This window comes from Emiliania huxleyi (genome assembly GCF_000372725.1).
Source record: "Emiliania huxleyi CCMP1516 chromosome Unknown EMIHUscaffold_120, whole genome shotgun sequence".
Taxonomy (NCBI): Eukaryota; Haptophyta; order Isochrysidales; family Noelaerhabdaceae; genus Emiliania; species Emiliania huxleyi.
Genome location: NW_005201391.1, coordinates 208,393 through 223,222, shown reverse-complemented (window position 1 = coordinate 223,222; position 14,830 = coordinate 208,393). Strand labels below are relative to the sequence as shown.

General features: G+C 65.1%; 4 protein-coding genes across 4 annotated transcripts in view; 2 read left to right on the top strand and 2 right to left on the bottom strand.

Annotated features, from left to right (window-relative positions):
• Nucleotides 1–914: 914 nt before the first annotated feature.
• On the bottom strand, nucleotides 915–3,533 carry EMIHUDRAFT_466923 (hypothetical protein; the record flags this gene model as incomplete). The annotated part of the gene is made up of 3 exons (XM_005790305.1): nucleotides 915–1,303; nucleotides 1,588–2,736; nucleotides 2,888–3,533. 3 exons carry the CDS (start codon nucleotides 3,531–3,533, stop codon nucleotides 1,104–1,106), a joined length of 1,995 nt encoding a protein of 664 aa, XP_005790362.1. The 3' UTR covers nucleotides 915–1,103.
• A 2,369-nt stretch (nucleotides 3,534–5,902) lies between these two features.
• On the bottom strand, nucleotides 5,903–6,629 carry EMIHUDRAFT_361878 (hypothetical protein). The gene has a single exon (XM_005790304.1). The coding sequence runs from the start codon at nucleotides 6,568–6,570 to the stop codon at nucleotides 6,067–6,069; it is 504 nt and encodes a 167-aa protein (XP_005790361.1). The 5' UTR covers nucleotides 6,571–6,629; the 3' UTR covers nucleotides 5,903–6,066.
• Nucleotides 6,630–8,578: 1,949 nt separating this feature from the next.
• On the top strand, nucleotides 8,579–10,381 carry EMIHUDRAFT_454747 (hypothetical protein; the record flags this gene model as incomplete). Its single annotated transcript, XM_005790303.1, has 6 exons — nucleotides 8,579–9,016; nucleotides 9,085–9,168; nucleotides 9,299–9,411; nucleotides 9,501–9,530; nucleotides 9,714–9,880; nucleotides 10,113–10,381. Exons 1-6 carry the CDS (start codon nucleotides 8,615–8,617, stop codon nucleotides 10,379–10,381), a joined length of 1,065 nt encoding a protein of 354 aa, XP_005790360.1. The 5' UTR covers nucleotides 8,579–8,614.
• A 3,005-nt stretch (nucleotides 10,382–13,386) lies between these two features.
• The window catches only part of EMIHUDRAFT_361874 (hypothetical protein), a 3,867-nt gene continuing 2,423 nt past the window's right edge, over nucleotides 13,387–14,830 (top strand). The window contains exons 1-3 of the mRNA XM_005790302.1: nucleotides 13,387–14,048; nucleotides 14,120–14,140; nucleotides 14,419–14,601. Of these exons, the coding sequence (XP_005790359.1) occupies nucleotides 13,422–14,048; nucleotides 14,120–14,140; nucleotides 14,419–14,601 (831 nt within the window). The 5' untranslated portion in view covers nucleotides 13,387–13,421. The remainder of the gene's footprint in view (nucleotides 14,049–14,119; nucleotides 14,141–14,418; nucleotides 14,602–14,830) is intronic.

The following is a 14,830-nucleotide window of genomic DNA, read 5'->3' as shown; positions in this document are numbered from 1 at the left end:
CCACCTGCCCAGTGAGGGAGTGACGGACCGGGAGTGTTTATCCCCGTTGCTCTGTGGGGGGATTTTCTTACAAGCCCCCCGGTTGAGAAGGAGTGAAGTTTCCATTTCAAGAGGATGCCCGCGGGGGGAAATCATGTGAGTTTTAGGGATGGCTGGCATGCCTAGTTCTCAGCCATCCGGTAGGCGTGCATGGCTGAGATCTAGGCGTGCCAGCCATCCTTAGCACGGATGGCTGCGAAACAGGGAGCGCAGCCATCCAAGGTGCAGATGTTAGCCCACAGGTACCTGGGGTCACTCCCGCGAAACTCGTGAACTAGCCGGGCGGGGCAGTCGGAGAAGGGGCAACTCCGTGCACTGACGGTCGGCCGTCAGAAAACACGCCTCCGTGGATCGCGTCACACCAATCCTCGCTACCCAACGCGGCCAAAGGATATCCACCTCGAGAACCTCGAGAACAGGTACCTGGTACACCGAATAAAAGAATTGGCGGTGAACGAAAAGCCGATCGCTCGCCGATTGAACGCCCACGCCGCCGTGCCTTCATCCACCGCCGCTGCGAGGTTTGAGACGCAAATGGCCCTTCGGTCATGCCAAAACTGCTCGCAGACACTTTACTCTGGAATGACACTGTACATGGCGCACGGAAGCGCCTTTTGCTCGGCACGCTGCCGACTCGATGCGTTTCTCGATACTTCAACGACGATGCCGCTGCCCAAACATGAGCCACACATGCCGATGGTCGCGTCCATGACTCGCACCGCCTCCTTTGCTGCGCCGTCGTGTCCAACACCGAGCGGCAGCACTGGCTCAGACACCGCACTTGACACCGCATGAAGTAACGAACGGCACACGCTGATCGCACGTGCTTGTAGGTGTATGTGGTCGCAATGCGTGTGGGAGTGGAGTTACGCATGTTGCCGTTCTAAAAAAATGGTCAGACGTACGCATGCAGAGTCCAGAGACTCGTCAAAACGACACGACGTCCTCGACGCAGACGTGTGCGCGCGATACACAGCGGCCAAACGCTCGAGGCCAAACGATGCCTCTTCTTTTTTTGCGTCTAGCGCCGGACCCCGCCGCACGAGCGACGGCAGCGTGGCGAGTCAGTCGTCAAACTCGTCAAAGTCGTCTGCAGCGGCGTCGTCGTCTTCGTGCCAGACAGCGGTCGCGGCGGCGCCGGCGCCAAAGCCGGGGGCGCGCTTGCCGCCTGTGGCGAGGACGAAGGAGCCGAGCGCCGCAAATACGATGAAGACGCGAGCCTCGTAGACGGCGCGCAGCAGCGAGAAGAGGAGCTTCTCGGGCCCTGCAGCGGGTCGGCGGGGAGAGAGTGAGGGCTGCTGGCATCGAGCCGCCACAGAGCAGGGAGGAGAGGGCGAGGGAGGAGAGGGCGAGGGAGGAGAGGGGTCGCAAGGCTCGGGCACGCTCGTGCACCGCGCAGCTCGGCGAAGCGCGAGTGCATCCCGCCGTCGCGCATCAGCGCCCATGCGCGCCCCTACAGGAAGGCTCCGGGTAGCTCCGGGCAGGCTCCGAGCCATGTCGGAGAGGAGCAGAGGGGGGAGGGGCGTGCCCAGTCCTTCGGAAGGCCACGCCCCTTGAGGTAGTTGTAGCCGAGGTGCCAGGTGGCGTCGGCCGAGCCGTGCCGCGCCGCCTCCGCGTAGAGCTCGTTGGCGAGCCTCCACGAGCTCGCAGAGTGCTCGGCCGTCAGGTCCTGGGAGAGCACGAGGGCGAGCCGGATGGACGCGTCCACCGAGCCGAGCACGGCCGCGCGCCGAAAGTACTCGGAGGCCGCGCCGCGGTAGGAGGCGGCTAGCTGCGGCTGCCGCCGCGGCATCGCCTCGGCGTACAGGAAGCCCGCGTTGTGCAGCGCCGGCTCGAGGCCCGCGTGCGCTCCGAGCAGGTAGTGCACGAGGGCGCGCTGCGGCCGGTCCGCCTCGTGGGCGGCAAGGCCGGTCTCGAGCAAGCCGTTGCCGGCGGGCCAGGCGGCGGCGGCGTGCTGCAGGAAGAAGAGGGCGGTCTCACAGTCGCGCCGCGTGCCCAGCCCGCGCGCCTTCATCCTGCCGATGTAGTACTGCGCCATCGGGTGCGAAAAGTCGGCCGCCACGCGCCAGAAGCGCTCCGCCTTGTGCAGCGACTGCTCCATCCCTTCGCCGCGCAGCGCGAGCACGCCCAGGTTGAAGATGGCGTCCAGGTGGCCGAGGCGGGCGGCGGCGGACAGGGCCTTGGCCGCCAGCGCGTAGTCCTGCCTCACACCCAGCCCGTAGTAGTACGCGTACCCGAGACCGGCCCACCCCGACGGGTCGCTCCGCTTGGCGGCGCGCCTCAGCGGCGGCAGCGCGCCCGCGCCGTCCCCCGCCCGCAGCCGCACCAGCCCGAGGTTGGCGTGGCCCATCGGGTCGCCCTTCGCCGCGGCGGCGGCGAACCAGTGCGCCGCCGCCGCCGTGTCGCGCGGGACGCCGTGCGTGCCGGAGTGGTAGAGGTGCGCCATCCCGACTTGCCCGGCGACGTCCCCCACGTGCGCGCAGTAGTCCATGTACTCGACAGAGGCGGGGTCGACGCCAGACTCGCGAGCAGCGGCCGGCTGCTTGCGGAGGAGCGTGCGCGCCTCGCTGCTCGAGTCGAGCCAGCCCTGCTCGACCGTCCGCTGCCGCTTCTCGTCCAGCTGCGCCATCGCGCCCGCTGCCGCAGCCTCGTAGTGAGCGGCGGCGGCGGGACACGAGGCGGCGACGCCGGCGAAGCCTGGGGGGGAGGAGGCACGGGGGCGGTGAGTGCTGTCAGGAGCTGATGCGTCCACCTCGGAAGTGTCTCGGAAGCGTCTCGGAAGCGTCTCGGAAGCGTCTCGGGAGCGTCTCGGGAGCGTCTCGGGAGCGTCTCGGGAGCGTCTCCGAACCGTTCGAGTACTGGGAGCCGAGGGCGAGCGAGGCGAGGACGGAGCCGCCCGAGGTGAGGGCGGCCTCGTACAGGGCGCGCCCCTGCGCGTACGCCCCCCCGCCCGCCGGAGGGTACCTTGCCGTCAGCGCGGCCGGCGTGGCATAGCTGAAGTTGTACACGCGCGACAGCGCGCGGCTCTCGTTCAGAAAGCCGAGCATCGCGAGGGCGGAGGGCTGGCCGGCGGCGGCCGCGCCCTCGAGCCAGTGCGTCGCCCACGTCAGGTTCCGCTTCGGCGAGCACGGGTCGCCCAGAAGGTACATGTGCCCCAGCGCCGACATCGCGAGCGGCTCGCCGCCGGCCGCCGCGTCGAGTATCGCCTCGGTCGCGTTGAGCAGCTCGGCCTCCTTGGCGGTGGTGACGCCGTCGACGCCCGCGTCGTGCCCGCAGTCCAGCCGCTGCAGCGCCGTCACGGTGCGGGCGACGGCCTGCCACGCCGCCACGCCAGAGCCAGCGGCCTCCGCCTGCGCTGCCGCCTCGGCCGCGCGCAGCCCGTCGGGAGCAAAGGTGAGCCGCGGCTGGAGGACGGCGGCGACCTCGGCCGCCGAGGCGGTGCCAGCGACCGACGCGGTGCCAGCGACCGACGCAGAGAGCAGGCAGAGCGGCATCGACCGGGTATCGAGGTGGCGCTCTCCAGCCAGGGTCCTGGCGAGATGAAGAAAGCGGTCCGAGAGTGCTAGCACGCGCCAGTCCGCACCTGTGTCGAGCCTATCTGCTGTGAAAAAGAGTTGTTTTGCCAAATTCTACCTCCTACGATTGTAATCCTCCCATCCCTGAAGAAAGAAAGAAAGAAACCAGACCAACCCAAACGCTGCCGAGCCCAAATCACGATGCGATTTTTAGCAATACCAAACAAATCACTGTGAGAGTCGTGATTTCTTGTTGGTTAATAAAAATCTCTCTCAAACGAGGGATGGGGGAGGGGGACACAGGGTCCGTTTGGTTTGTCTGTGTTCTTTCTCTCTTTTTTGTAATGCGAGGTGGCATGAAGGTTGCAGCGAGAATCGGCGAGGGACTGCGAAGGGAGAATAGGAAGAGGCGGCCGAGGCCCGAGCCCTCTCCCCTCTTGCACAACAGGAATTTTGACAATTAATCAGATGAACGATGAGCTCGCTCATCCCGGAGAGAGAGAGAGACCCGGAGTGGTTCGACTCCACACAAACCCGAGACGGTGACGGGCGCTGTCTTGAGCACTTGAGCACTTGATAGGGCCGATTCCGCATGGGTACGGGGCGGCGCTGTCTCGATGATCTCAGGCCCAGTGAGGTAGTGCGTCAGACCTGTCCTGGATCCTGCTGAACAAGCTCCTCTTGTAGCTCGATCGGTCACACCGCCAATCCGCCATCGCCGCCGACGTCTCACTGGTGAGATGAAAAACATTGGACGGACGGAAAAACACCCCCCTTTTGTGCCTGACCCTGGCCATGGCCTCTCTGGGGGTGAGCTGGGCCGGCCGCCTCCGGGTCCGCCACTCGCGCGATGGGCTCGCGTCCGGGAGAGCATCCGAGACCCGCGGTTGTCCGCTCGCTGGGCGCGACCTACATGGAAATCCACTGCACACAGATCTGTGCTTTTGGCGCCTATTGCTCGCTCTCTGTGCAATCGCAACGCCAGAGGCCGGGCTTGGAGAGTGTGTCGCAGTGCTGCTACGTCAGTGGATTGAGCCGCGACGCAGGCTCCATCGGTGAGCTGCGGCGGCGCACCGGCCGCTCCATGCATGCTCTCCGGCGAGCCGTCGCAAACGCGTTTCCGTCCGCCCGTTTCATCGAGTTTGCCCGAGTGGTAAAATGCAATCGAATCTGCCCGAGTGGTCAAGTAAAACTTTGCCTTTCGTAAAAGCTGCCCGAGTGGTCGAGTGGTCAAGTAAAACTTTGCCTTTCGTAAAAGTTGAACACACCACGACGGGTGAGTCCACCTCGGAGGGCGACGCCGACATGGATGAGAGGCCCATCTCCCAGCGCCTCAAGCGCCGCGACGGGAGCAAGCCCCCGCCACCTTACAGTGGCCACGATGACGACGAGGAATCGTCCGACGAGGACGTCGGAGGAGAGAGCGTGGAGGGGAACGGGGCGGAGCAGGCGGGGGGGGCGCAAGCCGCCAGCAGCTCCAACACCAACCCACCTCGCCAGACCTTCTCTTGCTCCATCTGCGCCCGAGACTTCAAGACAGCCAAGTCGCTCTGCACGCACTTCAAGACGCACAACTACACGCCCGTGGACCTCGCCTCCAGTGGGCTCACCAAGTGCGGATGCTGCGCCCAGATCTGCTGCCTCATCCCCAACAAACTTCCGGATGGCTCGGGTGGCAACGGGACGAGCATGTTCTTCAACCACCTCTCGTCTCACAACGACCCGCAGCACAAAGCCCACAAGGAGAAGATCACGCCGAAGGCCGAGTGCACCGACGCCATCGCCAAGGCACTGCAGCACGCGGCGCCGGGCACACCGGGCGCCAACCTGACCCACGCTGACAACCGTGGCGTCTCGGCTGCCACTCGCTCGCCCACGACGAGGGAGGTGCGTCCAAGTACCCCGCCATCGCCGCAGCTATCGCCACCTACGAGTCCGCCCTCTCGGACGGGAAGGAGGTGTGCGAGAAGCGCGCCGCCCGCGACAAAAACAAGTACTACACCGTCCGCGGCGGCTACCTGACTGAGTTCTACCCCAAGAGCGTCCCGCTCCCCGAGCCCGAGTCCCTTCCAGCTACCGACGCGATTCTCAATGGCACTTGCAAATCCACGTACCCGCGGCCGCGGGCGCTCGCTGCCATCAAGAATCACAAGGACTGGTACGCGCACCAGGAGCTCGTCAAGGCGCGGGATGTGCACGTCAAGAACAACCCGTCCCTCGGAGACAGCGCCGTCAACAACCGCGAAGCCGCGCGCTTCGTCTCCGCCTCAACGCCTTTCGCCGGCAAGGCCTTCGATGTCCGTGTCGACGGTACGTACGCCACCGCCCTCTCTAGTGGGGGAAATGGTGATTTTTGAATGAACGCCTCGCGCAAAACCACCGCTACCATGCCAAAGAAGACCCTTGTGGGCTATCCAGAACACCTAAGATCATGCCCTAGCTCTAAAGTGGGCCCGAGATACGCCAGCTAAACCCCGGATTTTTTCCGGCAGCGGGGGCCACACATGGCCGGCTACCCAAGCGGGTCGCACGGAGACACAGGAAGGCTGCCGCAAGCCGCCTCCGGGTGCAGGGGCCCGGCGCGGTGGGCGGGGGCAACGACCCGGTAGCTGGCCGCGCCTCTCCCCCCCCCCCGTCGCCGCTGCACCCCTTGCCGCGGCCCTCGTCGCTGCTGTAGCGACAACAGCCGCGGCACGAGGTCAGAACGCGGCCTCGGAGAGCTCGAGCGAAGGCGCCGACGGTGGCAGCCGTGGTAGTGGTTTATGGTAGAAGGCTCCTGAGCCGTCGGGCACCACGCTCGACGTCGCCGAGCAGCCGCACCTGTCGCGAGCGCCTGCGCGTCGGGCGCTGCCGGCTCGACCTCCATTTTCGGCGAGGTGTCGGGCGCGGCGGGCGGCTCCGGCGCCTCGGTGGCGACCGTGGGCTCGGTGGTCGCCTTGGGCTGCCTGTGGATGTTGTCGTTGGCTGAATTCTTATGCTTCTTGCCCGTTCGGCCGAGGCCTCGGTTGCGAGGCATCTCGGTACACGCGACGGCAGCACGACGTACACGACGAGGACGGCTCCTTGATGGCGACCTGCAGCAGGACGGTGCGCATGTTTGGAGCGTGGTAGCGGACGCATCGGGCCTAGCCCGGGGCCGTGGCGTGTACCGAGAGGCTGGTCTACCGAACACTTTTGGTGCATACCGGCCCAGAAGAGCGGCGGAAAAAATTTATTCGCACACTGAGCCATTTCCCCCACTACCCTCTCCTCCGACACCCTCCAAGACGAGCTCCAGCGAAAGCTCGGCCTTTGGCTCTCCGCGGCGCTTCCCACCCTTCGGGTCGCGCTCGAGCGGGGCATGCCAGTCGATTTCTTCGGCGACTACCTTTACAACAAGGCCCACCACCGGCGGCCCCACGACGGCGTCCTCGCCGCCTGGGCGGACGCGATGCGCGCCCCGGCCAACGCGCCGGTCGTGCACGGCGACAAGGAGAAACCAGAGCTCACCCGGCAGTACAACGAGGGGTACAAGGTCGACCTCGCGGAACCCCATGCGGGACCGGGAGGATGCGATGAAGTGAATGAAATCAAGCTCTGGACGCCCCTCCTCAAGACCTCCTCGCCGGGCGTTGGCAACGCCTCGAGTGGCGGCACGCCCGCCTCCGTTGGCCACTCCTACGCCTTCGGCAACACCGAAGAAAAGGCCCGCCGCCTAAACATGGGCTGCAAGGCGCGCGGGCAGCCCGGCCAACCCTTCGACCACAAGACCGGCCACGGCTACGTCAAGGCGCATCGCGGTTTCTACCACGACGCGATCTTTGTCAAGCGCAACAACTTCAACCTGCTGCTCCACGAGACGTTCGGCGGCGGCTTCTCGCCCACCGCCGTTCTCAAGCTGCGCCGCCTCGCGCGCAAAGTCGCGCGCGGCAGCGTCGACCGCACGGCCTACTCGCCCAAGTACTCGCTCTCTTTTATGTCCCACCATGCAGAGCGCATCTCTCTCTCTGTTGTGCGAGGCGTGAACCGCGCCATTCGCTCTCACCTGGCAACCCTGTCTGCACGTCTCGCGCGCGCGTGAACAGGGCTCCAGGCCCCAAATTACGTGTGAGTGTTAGAGTTGTTTGGTATTGCTAAAAATAAAAGTTGCCCGAGTGGTCTGTGGGGAAAAAACGAAAATCGAGACGGACTTCTTGAACGGCCGGGCAACATGTCCTCCTTACTATTATTAATTGATGCTTTTTGCACGGCTGAGCCCCCCCCCCCCCCCCCTCCCCCGCGCCCATTCCCTGCCCTCTCCCGCCACGCACTCCGTCAGAGCCCCCTCCCCTCTTGCACAACAGGAATTCTGACAATTAACCAGATGGTTTAACGATGGGCTTGCCCATCCCGGAGTGGTTCGATCCCACACAAACCCGAGACGGTGACGGGATGCTGGCTGATGGTCTCAGGCCCAGTGAGGTAGTGCATCAGACTATCCCGGATCCTGCTGAACAAGCTCCTCTTGTAGCTCGATCGGTCACACCGCCATCGCCGTCGGGGAGAGGGGGGACGACACTGCTTTGGCAGCGTGCACCTCGATCCTGTACCGTGTTTGTTATGACCCCCCCCAATGAACACACCAGTGAGGGTGGGCGAGACGATCGAGGGGTCCCGTACCATGCGGAACCGACCCTATCCAGTGCTCAAGTGCTCAAGATGATGGAGAGGGGGGACGACACTGCCTCGCTCGGCAGCGACGCGTGCACCTCGATCCTATACCGTGAATTGTTATGACCCCCCCCCAATGAACACACCAGTGAGGGAGGGCGAGACGATCGAGGGGTCCCGTACCATGCGGAATCGACCCTATCAAGTGCTCACTCAAGTGCTCAAGAGGCGGACGCCATATTCCCATATAGGGTGGTGGGCGACGGCTAGCAACACACCTTCCTTCCAGTGAAATCCCTGTGTGGTGGCGGCGTGCCGTCCTCCCCATCATGCTTGCTTTGTTTCTTTTTTATTCGAGTGCGCTAAAAGTCGCATTTCCAAGCGACTTCGCATCAAGCCGCGGAAGCGCCTAACAGCCCCGGTCTTCTTACATGCTGGCACTCCTTTGCTCGTCGGCGGCGTACAACGTCGCCGTTACCGGCGCAACCGGCCGGACCGGCCGGCTGGTTGTCGATAGCCTGCTAAAGAGCGGGCACTCCGTCACGGCGCTGGTTCGCGACGGCGACAAGGCGGCTTCGGTGCTTCCGGCGGCGGTTGCGTGCCGCGAGCTGGACCTGGCGACGGCCGGTGCGGAGGAGATGCGGACGGCATGTGCTGGCGCGGACAAGCTGATCTGGTGCGCCACCGGCTTCACCGACGCCGGCGAGCTCATCGACGTGCGCGGCATGAAGGAGCTCGTGCCAGGTGCGATCGCTGCGACAGGCGAGACGCCGGCGGTTGTGATGCTCTCTTCCGCGGGCGTGACGCGTCCGGCGTGGGACGACGCCAAGAAGGAGCTGCGTGCGTGGCGGCGCCGGCAGACTCCAAGCAAGAATCTCCACGCCGCCAACGCTTCGAGTAGGCGCGGCTCATCGGCTGCTCCGACATCCCCATCATCCGCCTGAACCCGGGCGGCATCCTCGGCAAGAAGTGCGAGGCGGAGCAGGCGGCCCGTGCCAGCCCCGCGCGCGCCCCTGAGCCCCCCTTACCACCATCACCACACCACCACCACCACCACCATCACCACCACCACCACCACACGCACACACACACCAGCCTGGCGCCCCGCGCCGCAGGCGCTGCGCGAGAGCGGCGTGCCCTACTGCGTGGTGCGGCCGACCGGCCTCAAGTTTGAAGGCTGGCCGCAAGGCCGGCCCTTCCTCTCGCAGGGCGATGTCGCCGTCGGCCGGTGCAGCGCGCGAGAGATGCCGGAAACCACTCAATTTCACCTGCGTGCTCCAGCATACGGTGTCGTCGACGACCGTCTTGCGGCCCCAGCTACCAGCTGCAGGCACGGAACACGCCGCGGTGTGGCGTGTGCTCTGTGATCCCTGCGCGAGAGAGACGCGCGGTCGCCGTCGGCAGTTGCTTTGCTGCCGCGTTCTGTGACAGACTCCGCTGCAAACCCACTGCACGTCGCACCCCTGACCTCTGCCCTCTCTCGCTGTTTCTCACAACTGTGTCTCACATGATTGACGCTGTTCACGGCAGGTGCAATGCCGTCGACTTGGCAGAGACGCTTGTCGGCGTGCTCGGTGAGGCGGCGGCGGCGGGCAAGACGTTCGAGCTATTCACGCTGGCGGGGCACGGGCGGCTGCAGGCCACTCGACCGTCGGAAGAAGGAGCTCGCGGAGTCAAGACTGCCCTGCATCCTCTAGGTACCCGCCGCCAAGCTCGCTCTCGCCCGCGCTGGAGCGGCTTTCGGCTGACGCGGCGGGGCCGCTGCCCGAGGCGGCAAATCAGAGAGGGGGAGGGGAGAGGGAGGGAGAGAGAGGAGAACCAAAGCGCGCCCAGGACACGCCGCGCAGGTTGCACTCGGGCGGGACCCTCCCTCAGCCGGAAAGGCGCGAGGCCGTGGCTCGAGGTGGGGCCGTAGCGTGCCCACCCGAGGGGGCGTGCCATGCCAGGCGGCGGTCGACGCGGCGTACGACCTGCTGCAGCAGTGCCTTCCGGGCGAGGAGCAGGACGCGACCAAGCTCGAGATGGGGCGCACGTACGAGCAGGTCGACAGCGGGGAGGTGCGCCGCGAGAGCGGCGCGCCGCCCACCGAGCGCGAGCTCTCCGTGGCGGGCGGCGCGCTGGAGGGGATGGGCGCGCGCGGCTCCGGCGGCAAGCGAGGCCTGCTGAAGCGGCTCTTCCGCATCGGCGCGTCGTCGTGAGAGTCGCTGGGTTTGTAATCTCAGCGCTGACGCGAGTGGCCGCGTACCTTACTCCATTAGCTAAGATACGTGCGTATATGGCTATGGGCGTGGGTGGTAACAAAATCATAGCCGATAAATAAAATATAAAAACGGTCAAACTCTCACAAGACGAGATGGATTTAGTGGACATGTGTGTCCCCGCCCTGCACGATCTTGGTGTGGTCTGTGATCAAGAGGGAGATCTTCAATCCGTCCCCTCACCCCTGGGGTGCGTCACCACTCCCCGAGGCGAGCGACCCGCCCCCCCCCCCCCCCAATCGCCAATGCACAAAAGCAGCAGACGGCTCTCTGGCGGACGTCGGCTTGGACGCGTACGCCAACTTTGGGGACACCAAGATGAGCATCACCGTCGGCAAGCAACCGCTGGGGTCTCGCCCCCCCCCCCCCCAGCAGAGCTCTGCTGCTGGGGGTGCTGGCATATCTGTACAGACAGCCGTAAGTAAGTAGCGTTCCCTGACAGTTTTGCCGGCGACGGTCGCGCGCGAAAGTAGAAAAAAGGGAGAAGAGGAATGGGGGAAAAGAGAAAGGGTCGGTAAAGAAAAGGCGGATCGCACCTCGATGGAGCTCGGTTGCGGCCCCCCCAACTTGATTGCTGCGGCTTTTGGTGAGTCTCACCACCACCTGTCGCCGTGCTGCCGACAGCCATGGCAAGCGTCGTGCTTCTCGTCTCACTGCCCTACGTCCTGGCTGCTCGGTGTGGCGTGGACAGCTGCACCGACGCCGTCCTCGAAACGCTCGCCCGAGATCTGACCGCCAACTACAAGGGCTTCTCATCGTGCGAGTCTCGCATGAACTGGGTGAAGAGCAACACCGGCCGGACAGAGGTGGAGGCTTGCGAAAAGGTTGCGGAGGAGTTTCCGGAAGAGTGTGGCGCCTGCCACCCGTTCCAGTCGCCGCCTCCGCCGCAAACCTCGCCGCTGCCGTCGCCGCCGCCGCCACCATCACCACCACCGCCGGATTGCCCATCGCCACCGACGCCCGAGCTCAACAAGACCGCCATCCGCGGAGCGCTCCGCACCTTCACAAAGGAACTCGCAAACGTTCCGGATGTGCTGAACAAGACCTACTTTGCGAACGCTTCCCTCCAGCTTCCGCAGTGGCACATCTGCACCATCGTGCAGCAGTGCCTCGACCCGCCCATCATGGGTCGCATCGGGGACATGCCTCCCAAAGCCGTCCGAGCGCTCCACACTGCCCTCCATCTCGCAATGTCGGACGATGCTCACAACCTGCTGCTGAAGCAGATGCACTCGAACCTGCTGCTCGGCGAGCTGCAGGACTGGGCGAACTCCTGCCCGGGTGACTGCTACGAGCTCAGGGACGCGAGCGGACAGCTTGAGCGGGGGCTTGTGAACCTCACCGACCGCGGCTACAAGATTCCTGCCAACCGTACCGAATGCGGCGACCTCCGCGCTGCGGAGCCGCCTAACTACACGTTCTGGCGCTGCTACGAGAAGCCGCGCTTGTTGCACAAGGCAAACATCGACACGGAGACGGGGCGATACGGCCTCGGAAACATTTTCAAAGAGCCGCACATCCATGCTCGCAACAACTTCTTCGACTTCGCCTCGGTATACGGAGATCTCGTAGGCGAAGGCCCGTTCGGCTTCCGCTTCTCTGGCCACCACTTGGACATCAACTATGGGTTCAAGGCTGACGGATCGGTGGACGACCTTCCCGTTTTCCTCGGCCACAACCCGCTCGTCGTCCCCGGCACCACGCCGCCCGTAGTGCGCAGCCACGACGACGAGCCCATCGTCGACGACCGTGGACACGAGTACCTTTCGTGGAGAAGCTTTGCAGGCCTCTCCATGTTTCCGAGGGCGGTACACTTGGTGTTTGGGGCTGCCAGGCCTCTGAACAACCAATCGTTCATCCCGCTAAAAATGTGGAACTCGACCTCGTGGTGGGGTGGCCTCGAGCTGAAGAGCGGCAAGAACATCAAGGACTACCCGCACCTGGACATGAGCACGATGGAAGAGGAGGATTTCGGGGAGGTGTGGGAGCTGATCGCGTACACCCTGCGGTTTTCCCGCGGTCACCGAGGCACGGAATCCGAAAAGGATCTCTTCCGCGCTCAAGGGCGACTGGTCTGGACCTCGGATCATCCTCCTGAGGAGTATATGCCAAGCTCTGAGGCGGATCTGCTCGAGGAGAACTTCTACTACGTGCGGGCCGAGACAGACGAGTGGCTCTTCTTCGTTATGATCAACCAGCTGTTCACGGTCGTGGCCGAAACGGAGACGACGAGCCATCTGCACTCCATCCTTGTCAAAAGGAGCATGGTCAACTGCGACACGGCGTGCTGCCCGCCGTACTTACGCGTCCCTATGGAGGACGACCCGATCTGCGCCGGGCCCGACCATCACCATTGACGGACTGGGATGGAGCCTGGCGAGCCGACGAGCTAGCTCCCTCGTCACACACGCGCACGGACGCATGGAGATCCGCGCGCGTGCCACACACACACACACACACACACACACACTCCATACGCGAGCCCGCTCTCGCTCCGCCGCTCGTGCGCCCCGCGCATGTCGGCCTTCTCATGCCTCCGGCCTCCGAGCGCCCACCTCGGGCGCTCGGGCGGTTGGGGATGGCATATCGGTTCCCTGGGCGTTCACTAGCGCTCGCTTGTGGGTGAGAACGGAGTTCTCTGGGTAAGCTCAGCTGTGAACTTCCGAGTTGTTTGCTCCCTCCCCTCCCTTACCGTGTTCATGTCTTGCTAGGATTGCATAAAAATTTCGAACTCATATCGGCGAACCTGCGAATGTCCTGAAAGTTCTATTCTTCACGTAAACGCACAACCCCGGGCCCCGAAATCGCACAGTGATGACAGTGACATGCAACACGGGGTCCCAGGGAAGGCGAGCAAAAACCTTATCGCGCGCGCTAGACGCCGACGCTCTCTATTCTTCGCGCAATTTTTTCTTTTCACTTGATGCGAAGCTCTTCGACCACACCTCGCCGTGAGAAAGGGCACCTTTCGCCTCCCACGATGCCGCTGCTGCTCTCCGCAGCCGCGCTGGTGCTCGGGGTGGCCGTCGAGCCGACGCAGCGCCGCCCTCCTCCGCATGTCGTGCGGCGCACGACCCAGGACCGCGACGCCGCGGCGCCTGGAGCGTGGGTCTCCGAGCGGCGGCAGAGGCGGCAGCAGCTGCTGGTGAGGCAGCTGATTTTGCAGCAGCAGCAGCAGGGGCCACAGCAGGGGCAGCAGCAAATGCGTGAGGCGCAGCAGCAGGAGCGGCCGCCGCAGTCGCGCGAGGGATTCGATCCCTTTGCGCCACTCGACAACCTCGCCCGCGCCTCGCAGCAGCGGCTGGACGGTGCGATCGTCGAGGAGCTCTTGGCGGGAGGGGAGGCGTCGCTCCCCGGCGTGGGCACAGCGCTGCCCGCCGGCCCGGCGGCGACCGCCCGCGCCGCCGACCGCCTCGAGGCTGGCGAGGCAGCGCCGCTCGAGGATGCGAGCGTGCTGCACCTGCTCGAGCGCGAGGCTGCGGCTGCGGCAGACCACCTGCTCCGCGAGCCGTCGGTGCTGCGCGGCTTCTCGGCCTCGACCGGCCTGCCCACGCGCCCCGTGCGGACGCGGCCCCTCGGCAACGAGGACACCCTCCGCCTCGTCCAGCGCGCCTTCTAGGAACCTTCCAGGAACCCTCTGGGAGCCTTCCCCCATAGGCGACCCTCCGCCTCGTCCAGCGTGCCTGGTTCTTTCTGACGGCGCGCGGCACGTCCGAGACACTTCCCGCGCACGCCCGAGACACCTCCCGCTCCGCCCCTCCTCTGCTTCTGGCATCGCCGCCGCAACCTCTCGCCAAGCCCTCTCAAGGCCCAGCCGCCTCTGCACACCTCCACGACACCTCCGCGACACTCCGCGACACCTCCGCGACACCTCCGCGACACCTCCGCGACACCTCCGCGACACCGCAACACGTCCATGACACCTCCGCGACACCCGTCCGCGACACGTCCGCGACACGTCCGCGACACGTTCGCAGGCGTCCGATGCGCGGAGGGAGCTGGCCGCCGAGGCGGCGGAGGAGGCGGAGGAGGCGGGCGGCACGGTCAGGCCGCCCGCCTCGCTGCAGGCGGTCCTCAGCCGCATGCGCCACACCGACAAGCCCGCCGCCGCCGCCGCTGCCTCCGCCACCGCCGCCGGCGCGGCTGCGGCTGCCGCCCAGGTCTGCTTCCCCCGCGGACTCCCACACTCTCTCCCGCAATCTCCCGCAGTCTCCCGCAGTCCTCCCACACTCTCCCGCAAGCTCCCCCCCCTCCCGCACCTTCCTTCACCCCCCCCCTTCCTTCATCTGTCAAAGGAGCCTATATCCGGATCCACTCAGCTGTGTTTTTCGTGCTTTTTGTATGCGCCTCAGAGAAAGCTATGCCCTCGCTTTTTTGCGGCGCTTTTTT